This window comes from Mustela putorius, unplaced genomic scaffold, assembly GCF_011764305.1.
Source record: "Mustela putorius furo isolate JIRA1106 unplaced genomic scaffold, ASM1176430v1.1 tig00000407_pilon_pilon_pilon, whole genome shotgun sequence".
Classification (NCBI taxonomy): Eukaryota; Metazoa; Chordata; class Mammalia; order Carnivora; family Mustelidae; genus Mustela; species Mustela putorius.
In genome coordinates, this window is record NW_025421373.1 from 23242304 (window position 1) to 23255538 (window position 13235).

At 52.0% G+C, this 13235-nt stretch overlaps 1 protein-coding gene and 1 long non-coding RNA gene across 7 annotated transcripts in view; one reads left to right on the forward strand and one right to left on the reverse strand.

Annotated features, from left to right (window-relative positions):
- Positions 1-5438, forward strand: part of NDST1 (N-deacetylase and N-sulfotransferase 1) — a 58666-nt gene extending 53228 nt beyond the window's left edge. For all 6 annotated transcript variants that reach the window (XM_045079577.1, XM_045079578.1, XM_004737817.3 and 3 more), the window contains exon 15: positions 404-5438. In XM_045079577.1, the coding sequence (XP_044935512.1) occupies positions 404-523 (120 nt within the window). In that variant the 3' untranslated portion in view covers positions 524-5438. The remainder of the gene's footprint in view (positions 1-403) is intronic.
- LOC106004680 overlaps positions 1-13235 on the reverse strand; it is a 33636-nt gene that overhangs the window by 933 nt on the left and 19468 nt on the right. The gene's annotated exons all lie outside the window — the stretch shown is intronic.

Genomic DNA, 13235 nt, shown 5'->3' on the forward strand with positions numbered 1-13235 from the left:
TGAAGCTGGGAGGGGGACCAGAGGGGGAGGGGCTCGGAGCTGGGCCTGCGGGGGGGCGGGGGGGACAGCGTGTGGCCCGAGGTATGGATGGATAGGGGGATAAGCCTTCTTGCAGGAGAGAATGGCATGTCCGAAGGGCGTAGGTCAAAGGTCACACACCCTGCCTTTCAGTCCTGATTTTAACGAATTCCTTCTTTTCTCCCAATCACAAGAATTTTGACCTTGTGGACTATGCTTTGGTGTCCTGCCATCTCGCTTTATTTCGGAGGCTGCCATTTTGAGGATGGTGATGAATAGATGATAGGTGTGTGGGTTGACAGCTGACAGTGGTAGATTTCCAGAGGGGAGAGGTCCCTCTAGAATCAGCACATCCCTGAGATCTGAACTCTTCCTCCTGTTCCAGTCCCGCGCCTTCCTGAAGGACTATTATCGGGACCACAACATCGAGCTCTCCAAGCTGCTGTACAAGATGGGCCAGACGCTGCCCACCTGGCTGCGGGAGGACCTCCAGAACACCAGGTAGCCGCGGCCACCACAGCCAGACTGAACATTTGTGACGGCCTGGACGGCCTGCCGCATGCTGAGCCAGACTGACCCGCAGAGTGGGGAGCTGGGCCTGGGCTGGCCGGGCACTTCCAAGCAATACTCAGCTGAGGCCCAGGCAGGGCCAGGAGAAGAGCCCAGGCGGGTCCACAAGCGCCTCGGAGCATCCAGTGCTGGGTCTGTGGCCTCCGGGACCTCCCTCGCCACCAGAGGTCCGTTCCGTGCACAGCCTTCCATGGGGAGGCCACCCCCTGTTGGTGGAAGGCCACTTCCTGGTGAGAGGGAGTCCGTGAGACTCCCTTTTCTGTCCCTCACTGTGTCCTACCAACCATGCCCTCCCCTTCATCCCATCACTCCCTGCGCCGGCGGGGTCTCCCCTCAGTATTAGCTGCCATGTTTGCCCTGTCCTCCAGACAACAGGGAGAGGAGCCCAGCTGGGCCTTTTGCCAAACTAGGGAGAGAGACTGGATGCCTCCCTGACTGTTTTGAGCCAGGCACTTCAGAGGGGCCAGCTGGGTGCCCAAAGTCACTGGGCTGGATGTGGTGGGGGGCCTTCAAGAGAACTCTGCACCTCTACACGCATTCCGGTTAATACCTTCACATCTCACTTTCCCTTCTGGGGAAAGAACCGCTGATTCCTACAGTATCCACCCAGTCCTCAGGGTCTGCTTCGGGACCCCGGGGCACTGCCATGCCATTAGGACCCAGAGGCCCAGGCCCCCCTACCCTGTTCCTCATCCTGGGATATGACGTGTGGTATTTCCTGTGGTAAAAGACTGAGGCGGTTCAGGAGTCTGCCAGTATACATGTCCCAATGTACATATGTTGTCCCCATGCCCACCCCCAACCTTGGCCCCTGGGCAGACCCTGGGCAGTGTGGGTGAGACTGCCATTCATGGCTTTGTCCCAGCTACCTGCGGCCAAGGGCTCCTAGACCCCCTTAACCTGCACCCCCAAATACTAAGAAGCTAAAGTATTTTAATATTTTGTTTTTTTTTTTTTTCTTGGTGCCAGAGTTTATACCCTGGGTGCTGGGGTCGCACTGTGTTTTTATATATATATATATATATATATATATAATGTGTATATATATATATTATATTTTTTTTGGTTGGGTTTGTTTTTAATTCAGTCATACAAAATGGTGGCAAGCCCCAGTGTCCTATCTCAGTGCTAAAGAATGATATGGAAGGGAGGGGAGGGCGTGTCCTCGTGTGTCTGGGCCTTGGGGAGACACTGTGGAGGTGCCTCTTGGAGAGGTGTCTGTTCCCTTCCCGTGTCGCGGCTGCCCTGGGGCTACTGCAGCTGAACAGAGGCAGTGAAGCGCCCAGGGAAGACCCGCTCTCTCCGGGACAGCTGGTCTCATGAAGCTCAGTGACCCTGGAGGAATTTTGGCCAAAGGAGACAGCAGGGCTGGGGCGGGAGGCCAGGGGGCTGAAGGCCGGCCTGTCCCGTCCTTGTCACATGGTGCTAGGTTGGGAGCCGCCCTGGGAGCTGGGCTGCCCGCCAGGACCCACAGAACTGTCTCCAGGCCCCCTGCAGACCTCGGGATCTCGGGGCTGTTTTCCGGTTAGGGTCGGCTCCCACCCGCCTCTTTAACAATGTGAAGTGACTAAGGCTGGGTGCCTCTCCCCGGCCCCTCCCACTGCCCATCAGCTTCCAGCCAACATCCAGAAAACCCTTTCTGGAGAGCCTTGTCCTGTTGGGAAGACTCTAGCATCTTGGGGCTGGAAGGGTCCTTTGACGGGTATGGAAGCAGAAAGGCGAGGCGGCCTCCTTGGCCGACGTTTCAGAACTGGGTGAGAGCAGGGAGGAGAATTAAACCTGAGACTCCTGATTCCGGGTCCAGTGCTCTTCTTTCAATGCCACACTGCCTCTGAGCCCATCCTGGGGACCCTACTCTGTGCCAGCTTCCTGTCCCTCCCTCAGTCACACCCGTGGTCATCCAGGATAGGGGACAAACCACTCCTTCCCAGCCAGGGTGCCTTTGAGCCTTCTCCGTTCCTGGTCTGCACATGCAGTCCTGCCTTGCTCTCTCTGAGAGGTCCTCCCCCGGTCTTTGGGGATGGGGGTGGGGCCCGGGTCTGTCTGACCTCTGAACCCAAGCCCTTTTCTCAAGTTCTTCGCCGGCAGTGGAGAAGAAAGGGGGATACTCAGCGGGACGGTTGCGTGTGGGTTCACTGTCTTCCGAGAGAAGCCTTCCCACCATGCTTCTCATTGGGGCCTTCGAGGCTGGGAACCCAGCATCAAGCCCGCAGGGGATGAGGAACAGTGTCTGGGGACAGGGTGGCACGCCTGCTTGTATGCTTGTGAAGACTTGCCAGTGCCATGGAACCTGACCCTCGCAGAAGGGGGCAGCATCTTCCACAGTGAGGACCCCAGGCCTCATCTCCCATCTTGCGGCAAGGGGCTTGGGCTCCGTGGCCTGTGCTAGACCTTTATAGCTCCCACTGCTGAGATCTACCTTCTGTGTCTGGACGCCTGCCCCCCTCTCTGGGAGCTCGGAATGGCCGGTGCACTGGCAGCTCCATTTCTCTCTGCCTCTGGCCCGAGGAAGGAGCAGGCAGGTTGGAGGCCCCGGCGGACCCCTGTGGGAGCAGAGGAAGTGGTGGGGAATATTGTCTAGGTCCTTCTGGAAGGCTGGGCACTTGACTTGCCACATGTTCTGAGTCTGTCTGGTCCCTGCTACTTCTTTCCTTCCCACTCATGAATCTTGCTCGTGGACCCGCTGCCAGGAACTGTAGCTACTGAGGAAGGGGACAGACAAATCCCTCTAGGGGCCCCCAGCTACTGAGCACACAGATCTTCCTCACGAGAGGGCAAACCAGAGGGCAGTAGGTACGGCATCTCTGCATCCTCAGTGTCCTCTAACGTACTTTGTTTGGCCAGAGAGAGAGAAACAGCTTAAATCATGGAGTGGACACTGCCGACCATTCTCTCATCCCTCTCGAGAGCCTTTGCTTGGGGCAGGCGCAGGTGGGTTGTCCCCTGTGACTGCCTCAGCCACTTGGGGTTCTAGAACCGCCCATAGTGCACATCTTGCGTGTGGAGGAGTCTGAGGTTTCAAGATGGGCCTCTTCCAGGCCCATGAGGAGAAGCAGCCAGGGCCTGAGGCCCCGCTGAGGGAGCAGCCATCTGTTCCCCATGAAGGATGACTAGGCTGACCCACAGAGATGGGTGCCCTTAGGAGGGAATGGTCCCCACCGGGTTGTGAGGGAAAGAGCAAATGAAAACACGTACCAGTTATTTTATTATGAACACCTGCTATCCTCCGTCTAGAGTTAAAATGAACATTCTGCCACATTTGATTTCTCTCTCTGTATGTATGAATTTTTTTTCCAAACTAGTTTTAAAGTGAGTTGCAGATATCACGAGACTGGACCAAAATGCCTCGGCCCGCATCCCCGGAGAGTTAAGACATCATGCTATGTCTTGGCCGGTATCACACCCGAGACAACAGTGATTTCCTAAAAACATCTGCTATTGAATCCATGTTTGCTCCTCCACCCCCATAACTTTTACGCCTGGTTTTAGAATCAGGATCCGCTCAAGTTGCATACATGACATCTTGTAACTGCGCTTTTTGTTCAGTCTCTCCCCTCTCTGGTTGCTTTGGTTCTTTAAATGATGTAATTTCTGAGGAGAGCAGGCCCCCGTCCTATTGAAGTCCCGCATCTGGATCTGTGTGATCATTTCTTCATGGTGTCCCAGAACGTGCTCCTTTAGCCCCTGTCTTGTTCAGGGTGTTTTAGGCTGCATGGATCTCCGCCTTCTGTGCTGACTTGACATCTTCACTCCAGCCTGAGATGCCTCTCTCTTGTCCCCTGTACCAAGTGCCAAACCAGCAGCAGGGCTCGGTGGAGCCCCGGGAGCTCAGGGGAGGGCAAGGGAGGCAACCCTTGCAGCTGGGCCTGCTGGGAAGGAGATGCCTCCGGCCCAGAAGAGCCTGTGCTGCCCGCTCTGATCCTGGCGATGGGCCACAGGGCACGAAGAGCATGTCTGTCTGTCTGCCTGTCTGTCTGTCTCTCTGTTTTGTGGCCTCCCGGTTTTTACTTCCTGGAGGCCCGTGGTCTGTGTGCACTGGAACAGAGCCAGGCCCCTGGGATGCACCAGGGAAGGGCCTAAGCGGGGAACTGCCTCCCCCAAGTTGTAGTGTGAGGAGGAGAGCCAGGGGCCAGAGGCAGGAGATGTGAAATTTCGTCCCAACTGGGTACGTTTAGTAGCTACGTCACGGTTTCCCCTCCAGGGCCTCAACTTCCCCATTTATAAGATGTGCAGATGGGGCTATAACAGGGGTTTTCAAATGTCCAAGAAGAAAGCAGGTCTGCTCTAGTGGAAGTGAGGGTGGAGGGCCCAGACCCCTGCCCTCCAGGCAATGCTGGGTGCCTGGTGTGCAACCCTGGGCCAGCTGCCCCCCAGGGCTCGTCTTTGTCAGCTCGGCCAGCCAGAGATTTTTGGAAGGGGCGTGGGCTTTGTGAGGGGTCAGTGTCAAGGTTCTGGGGAGACTCTGGTTGTGTTTTATCCTAATAAGTTCATCCCTCCCTCTCTTCTCCCTCTCTCTGGCCCTTGAGGAGAATGAAGGAGGGGAGAGGGCTTTCTATGACTGTGCTAGCTTTTATTATCAGCAAGAGGGCTCCTTTTGTAATTTGCATGAAATTCATGTCATTTCCTGGGGAGAGGAGAGGGCTGACTGGAGAGGGTGGGGGGGCACGCTAGGGGAGCAGACAGGTTTCCTTCCCTTGTGGGGGTTGGGAGAGGGGGGAGAAGGGGTGCTGCCCAGCTCACCTGATCAGGGCTCTCGAACCAGCCGTTTTGGGTTGTGTTAAAAGTGGGAACCTTCCTCCATTAATGTACAATCTCGAACTAACTGCTAATAAAGTGGGGTTCTATTTGTACGCACTGGTCATGTCTGTGTGTCTTTGAACTTTAAGAAAGGCCTGTAGGGAAGGCGGCCATATGGAGGTTCACACCACAGCCAATCTGGCCGCCCCTGTGTATGATGGGGATGTCCTTTTACTCTTTGATCCCCTGTTTCCCTCGTCCTTGAGGGGTGTGGAGGAAGTTGGACGCAGTAGCCGTTCCTGGAGAACTTGGTGGAAATGCAGATCCCCAGACTGCATGCCCAGAGAGTCATCACTGGCAGATGTGAGGTAGGGCCCAGCTGTCTGCATTGTAACCTCTCCATGCCGAGACACCACACTTTGGGAAACCCTCAGGACCCTCTGCGAAGCTCTAAAATAATGTACCTCCCTGGACTCCCCAGAATGTGCTCTTTCAGAACCTCTGGGAGTGGCACCCAGCTAAGTGCTTTTTAACCAAGTCCCTGATGCATGGGAAGATTTGAACACTGACCTGGGCCACTGAGTGCAAGGCAGAGAAGGGCCAGAGGAGCGTGGACAGCTGCTGGGGGGCGTGCGAGGTCACAGCTGGGAGCACCAACACGCCAGCCCTGGTGCACGGGAGCAGCACTGGCGGAGACCTCACGGGTCGTCAGCCGGGAGCCTGGGATGGGCCATGTGGCATCGCCCACACTACGTGGCTGGAGGCTACAGTAATGGGAGCAGCTCCAGAAGGCACGATACAGAAGCATTCCCATGCCAGTTAGGGGGTCTGGCCACATCAGAGATTCTTGAATTTTAAAATAGCTGGTATTTGTTTTTCAAAAAGAAACATTGAAAACTGGGTAAAGGCAGGAGTACTCCTGTTGGAATGGGGTCAGGGTCTGGGCTCTCACCAGCTAATTCCTCCTCTTGGTCCCCCATATCATCTCAGAACCCCCAAATCCTTGAAACACAGTGTGAAAATCCAGCCCAGATGTTCTCAGAGGTCCCAAGAGTCTGCATTTCTTCTTCTTTTTTAATATTTCATTTATTTGAGAGAGAGAGAGAGTGCAAACCAAGGGGAAAGGCAGAGGGAGAAGCAGACTCCCCACTGAGCAGTGAGCCCAAAGCAGGACTTGATCCCAAGACCCTGGGATCATGACCTGAGGTGAAGGCAGACATTAACTGACTGAGCCACCCAGGCACCCTAAGAGTCTGCATTTCTTCCTTCCTTTCCTTTTCTTTCTTTTTTAAAGATTTTAAAAATTTTATTTGATAGAGACACAGTGAGAGAGGGAATCCAACCAGGGGGAGTGGGAGAAGGAGAGGCAGGCTTCCCACTGAGCAGGGAGCTGAGGTGGGTCTCAGTCCTAGGACCCCGGGGTCATGACCTGAGCCGAAGGCAGATGCTCAATGATTGAGCCACCTAGGTGTGCCAAGAGTCTGCATTTCTTTCTTTCTTTCTTTCTTTTTAAGATTTTATTTATTTATTTGACAGAGATCACAAGTAGGCAGAGAGGCAGGCAGAGAGAGAGGGGGAAGCAGGCTTCCCGCTGAGCAGAGAGCCCGATGGGCTGGATCCCAGGACCCTGAGATCATGACCTGAGCCGAAGACAGAGGCTTTAACCCACTGAGCCACCCAGGTGCCCCAGGAGTCTGCATTTCTAATAGGTTAAGTGAATAAAGGCAGTCATAAAAAACTGAGGAGTCCACTCAAGGAATCTGGTATTCCAAGAGCAGTCTAGGCTCCCAGAAGTAGGCATCTCCCTCAGAAGCCATGGATCGTGTGCCTAGGGCAGTGTGTTCCATAATAGCAAAATGCTGGAAGCAACCTAGATGTCCATCCATGGGGGATCAGCTACATAGCTACTAGTGTAGCCACACATTGGTATGTGATAATGAAAATAACTAACTCAGTCTTCAAGTCCTGCCAGGGAAATTTCTATGAGACCGACCTACAGTGTGACCATTTTTTAAAGGAATGTTACATAGTGTGTGTTTTTCCTAGGAGTGTAGATAACATCCCTCTCACCCCAAACTGGTAACTGGTTACTTCTGGAAGAGAGAGAAGAGACCGGGAAGAGGGCAAAGGTTCAAAGGGGGTTTAAGCTTTTGCTGCAACACTTTTAAAAAAACAAAGACAGATATTTGTGTATCACTTGAGGAATGAGTCTTCATAAAAAAATACATAGAAATGGGTGATGCAAAAAGGGAGCTCCAGGCACCCAGACTGGTGTAGGGATGATGCCATGAAGGCAGCACAGGTGTCCTTGGCCCAGCCCTTGGGCTCCCATCAGAGCTTGGGGCCGTGGGGCTTGGGGGCGGTTCTTGCCTTGCCACAGCTATCCTGAGCTGTCGTCAAGATCCCGAGCCGAGGATCCAGACTGATGTGAGACCGGAGGCAAGTCTCCCCTCCCTGTCTGGTTTGCAGAGCCCAACTCCCACATGCTAACAGCTGGGGGAGTTAGAGCCCACATCATCGGAATTGGACAACCTGACACGGTGTGAGACAGACCCCGCCAAACGCCTGTGAAGTTTCTGACAAAAGTGTAACATGAATCTAGCCAGCGGGTACATCTCTGCTGAGAGACAGTTTGCAAAATAACTGGCCTGAACTCTAAAAATGTCGCGGTCATGGAAAAACAAAGGCTGAGAAATGGTTCTGAATTAAAAGAAAGTGAAGACATCTGGCAATCGCATGTCCCCTGTGACTCTGGGAGGGGTCTTGGGCCGGGAAACAATCAGCTATAAAGGACACCAGAGGGACCACTGGCAAAATGCGGATGCGGACCGTGTCGATTGCATATAGTGTTGTATCAGTGTGAAATTTCCTCATTTTAATGATTGTACTGTTACTTAAGAATAATAGAATTTTTCTTAGGTGCACGCTGAAGTATTTTTGGGTAAAAGGGAGAAAAATGGAGCTTGAATTTAGGCTTATTCGATGCAGTCTATAACTTGTCCAGCAAGGGGCAGTGTGACCTCAGCTTCTCACAGCTAGGGTCCCTGAGAACCTCTCCACAGAACACCTCCACAGCAGCTGGGGGTCGCTGGTGGAGGGGTAATAATATTACAAATAATAATATCAATCAGTTAAATTATATGAATACTAAAAAGCGTTTCTCACTTCTCAGGCAGGCCTTCTGCTTGTCAAGGACTACTTCTTTTGATCGTTGCAACAACTCTCTGAGGTTAAGTATTAGTATCATTCCTATTATAAACATAAGGAATCTGAGGTTCGGAAAGGTAAAGTAATTCTGCCAGAATCACACAGCTGGAGTCCTTGGTCTGGGAGACTCCACAGCCGGAACCCCCCTGGGCTATACTGTGCTGGTGACCGGGCATGGGGCAGGAGAGGAGACTCAACCCTCCCCCACATTCTATCTCTAGCCACCGGGAACTCTGGACCCCAGGCTCCTGAACACCCACCTGTGCCAGATATGGACACTTCTTGACTCAGAATCAACTGAGCGGATTTTTTAAATTACCTGGCCGTGTTGCTCCAGATTCTGCTGCAGAAACTCCGGGAAGGGCCCAGGAACCTGTGTTTTAATGAGTTCCCCAGGTATTATGTTGCGTGACCAGAGGCTGACAAGTCTTGGTCACTTCAATCCAGCATGTTTTCTTTTCTTTTTTAAAATATTTTGGGGCACCTGGGTGGCTCAGTTGGTTAAGCCGCTGCCTTCGGCTCAGGTCATGATCCCAGCGTCCTGGGATCTGAGTCTCACATCGGGCTCCTTGCTCGGCAGGGAGCCTGCTTCTCCCTCTGTCTCTGCCTACCACTCTGTCTGCCTATGCTCGCTCTCTCTCCGTCTCTCTCTCTCACAAATAAAAATAAAATCTTTAAAAAAAAAAGGTTTTATTTATTTATTTGACACAGAGAGACACAGTGAGAGAGAGAGAGAACACAAGCAGGGGGAGTGGGGGAGGGAGAAACAGGCTTCCCACCAAGCAGGATCCCAGGACCCTGGAATGATGACCTGAGCCAAGGGCAGATGCTTAAGGACTGAGCCACCCAGGTGCCCCTCCAGTGTGTTTTCTTCCTGCCCTCTACAGCACTAGTCTGTGTGCTTCTGGGGTAGAACATCGGTGTGGATCCCAGCCCGAGACATCCTCCCAAGAAGCACCGTAAATTCCCTCTCCCTCAAGACTCTCCCTTCCCCTCCATTATGACATTTTTGGAGGCTTATTCCCTCTGTCTGTCAAATCTGCAGCCCTTAAATCTCTTCATACAGGAAGTCTTCCTGGCTTGCCTCTGATCACAGATATTGATCAGATGGTCATTTAAAAAAAAAGGAAATATTAAAGAGTATCACACAATAATACATAGTATGATGTATGGGTTATGTTGCAGATAACTTTATTATAGTGGATGTTTATGTTATCAAATGGTATATATTGTTATTATACTATTATACTATCAGGTAGATGATAGGCATTTAGTCCCAAGGCGTATTTTTAGGCCTGATGTAGTAGAGCTAAGAAGGCCCATTTAGGGAGCACCTGGGTGGCTCAGTCAGTTGAGCATCTGACTCTTGATTTAGGCTCAGGTCATGATCTCAGGGTTGTGGGATTGAGCCCCATGTCGAGCTCTACATTGAGCCCCATGCTGGGTTTCATACTCAGCATGGAGTGTGCTTGTCCCTCTCCTTCTGCTCCTCCCCTGCTCATGCTCTCCTCTCTCTCAAGTAAATAAATTAATTAAATTTAAAAAAAAAAAAAAAAGAAGGCTCACTTGGCTCTTCTCTTCCCTATTTTACAGATAGGTAAATTGAGGCCCCGGGGCAGGTAATGGGGCTGTCATGATCTTGAAGACCCTTTGTCCCCATACTGCCTGTTCATGTAGATATAAGCTCCCCCATGTCAGACCTCCCAAATTTCTAACTACCTGGCTCATAGCAGCTTGTGGTCTGAGGAGGGGAGGCAGAGGGGAGTCCTCAGTGTCCAGCCCAGCCCCCATCCAGCCCCTAGTGCGAAAGAGGGCCAGGGCCATCTGCACAAGCTGGAGTCAGTTACCAGCTGTTTATGGGTCTTTGCCTCTAGTGTTTATAGTTCCGCCTTTGGGTCTGCTTTGCGTCCCCGCTAATTAGAACAATACTCCAGAAGGCGGCGCGCGGTGGTGGGGGACCACTGACGGGGAGCAGCGGGCTGGACCTGTGCCCTGGCTTCTGCCTTGTCCCGCTCCAACTAGGATTTCAGGCCTTTTTCAAGGACACAGAAGGGACAGCAAAATGGCGTCTATTAAAATCAGGTGAGAGAACAGGCTCGTGGGGGAGGGGAGAAAGTGGAGGCAAGACAAAGGCTAAAAATGCTGGCAACATTTGGGGCCAAATCCTTCCTTTTAAGAAAACACACTTCAAAAAAAAAAAAAAATCACAAAAGTGATAGCTGTCCATTGTGGAAAATTGAGAACATCCAGACAAATGAGAGGAAAATTTTTGAAATGTATCCCACCGCTGCTCATATCTTAGGACTTTGCCCTTCTGTCGGATGCGTGAAGTTGTTTTTGTAGACATGACAATATTGAACATTCTGTTTTGCAAACCTCTTTTTATCATAATAAGTTGTCAACACGTTTACGTGTTATTAAACATTTTTCTGCTACATCGAATGATGCCGTTTCCATTTTTATTGTGACATGAGATTGTTGCGAAAGAATTGACATCACCGGTGAGGTGCAGAAACTCTGAAGCCTGAGTGTCGCTCTTGGTCTGGTCCCCGGGGTAACGCTTCTGACTCTTTGGTGGGACTCCTTCACACACTGTCCTATGGACGCGACAGAACCTGGGTCATAGTTTATGTCAATGACCCCCTCTCCCTGGACACTGAGGGTGAACACACTGCCGTGGCTTGAAGCCCACAGGCAGCCAGTGTGTTCCGGGAAACCTTCAGATACCACAAGCAGATCAGTTTCTCCAGAAAATCTCATCCGTGCTTCACAGTGAGGGATGTCCTCAGGAACATGCTGGAAAACTCAGGCATGAGTTCCGTGGGGCCGCTTCCTTATATAGTCATGTTTGTTTATATTTCTTATTTAATACAAGTCATTCACATTTGTTGCAGACATTTTTTTAAAAAAACAAATAGGCCAACCTAAGAAAAATGAAAATATCTCAGCATAGCAATGAGCAGCGCTGTAAGTACTCATTAAAGCTCATGTTTATTAGGTGCTTGGTCTGTCCCAGTCTCAGTGCCCTCAGTGCCATGTACCAGAGGGCCAGTGTTCTTCCCACTTGACACACACTGCAAGGCCAGCTTTTAGGTTTCGAGACTCATCTGTCGTCTCCTGGCTACAGGGTGCCAAAGTCTGACTTTGGACCCAGGACTTCTAGTTTCCAAGTCTGAGTCTTACCCTATACCCCTCCTTCATTTACATATCTGCCTGGAGGCTGGGTTTCCTCTTCCAGCATAATGTTTTATAATCTGCTTTTTTTTTTCCTCTAGTAATCAATGATGACCATCTTCTGGTGTCATTAAAAATTCCTCTTCATGGGGTTTAGCTTGTGAACATACCACACTTTATTTAATAGTTGAAAGAAGCATTATTTTAGATTTTTAGTCTCCTAAACAAAGCCATGCTGAACACTTTTGCCTCTTAACCCTAAAGATGTCCATAGTTACTTCCACGGGACTGCTTTCCCCAGAGGCCCTCCCTGACCCATCACACCGAAGGGCAAGGAGGTTGAGAATAGCAGGGCAAGGGGCGCCCAGGGAGACATGCACACCCAGCTCCTGGGTAAGCTGGTGCTGCCTAGGAGGGACACTCTGTCCACACAGAAGACAGCAGGAAGGGCTTGTTCTTAAAACTGTGCTCCAGAGTTGGTTTCTCAGTGGAACCACTAAAAGTCCCACACATCGCTGCATGAGTGCATCTCCCTTGATTTCACAGACAGTTGAAAACAAGAGAAACCCAGGCCGAAAAGGTGGTGTCCTATCTCCAACGGAGAGGAGAGGAAGCATCTCCTTCTTCCGCAGAGTTAGATTCTGAATTTGGGTCCAATTCCAGTGAAAGTCCATGAGGTCCTAGGGCTGTGCTCCCAGAAACATCTGGGAGGATGTTCTGGAGCCCAGAGGACTGGGCACCCTGGTGCATAGAGGGCTTGGAGGGGTTTTGGAAGACTAGCTAGCCAGGACCAGGGACGAGAGGGTTCCTGGCAGGTGAAATTATGGGCAAAGCCTGGAGGGGAGGGATGGAGAGCTAAGGGCTACCGAGCACCTGAGGGGCCTCAGCCTGGAGAGTGGAGAGTTGGTGGGGTTGGGGGGGGGCTGGTTAAGGAAGGAAGGATGATGAAGCCCGATGCTTTGCAGGGTCCATGGGCCTTTGTCCCAGGAGTAAGGAGACTGCACGTGACTGTCAGGTGACAGGACCCGCATCCTGGTTCAGTACAAAGAAACACGATGAATTTTTTGCCCCTCCCTGACATTTCCTCCCTCCCTTCCTCCCTCCCCTCCGTTCTTAAATGCCCAGAGGCCTCTTCTCTGTGCCAGGCTCAGCTGTTGGTGGGAGAGAGGTGGGGAGGAGGACGTGGGTCCTTGGGCCCTTTGGACTAGGTCTCTGGAAGCTCTGTGGGTGGGGAAAGAGGCCGAGCAGGGTCACCAGGGAGTGCTGCCCGCACCAGGCCTGTCTGCTGGAGACCTGCAGGAAAGGAGCTCTCAGCTCTGTGGATGGGTGCCCCCGGCCAGCCACCCAGGCAGCAGGTGGGGGAGAAGGCAAGAGCCGGGGCTCTGGGGCAGCATCTCGCAGCCTCGCACTCCAGCTTGCCTTCTCCCCGGCTGTGTGGCTTCGGCCTGGTTGCTTTCCCTTTCTGAGTCATAGTTAAATTATGTGTGAAATGGAAGCATTAATAGAAGGAGGAGGAGGATGGACGAGTA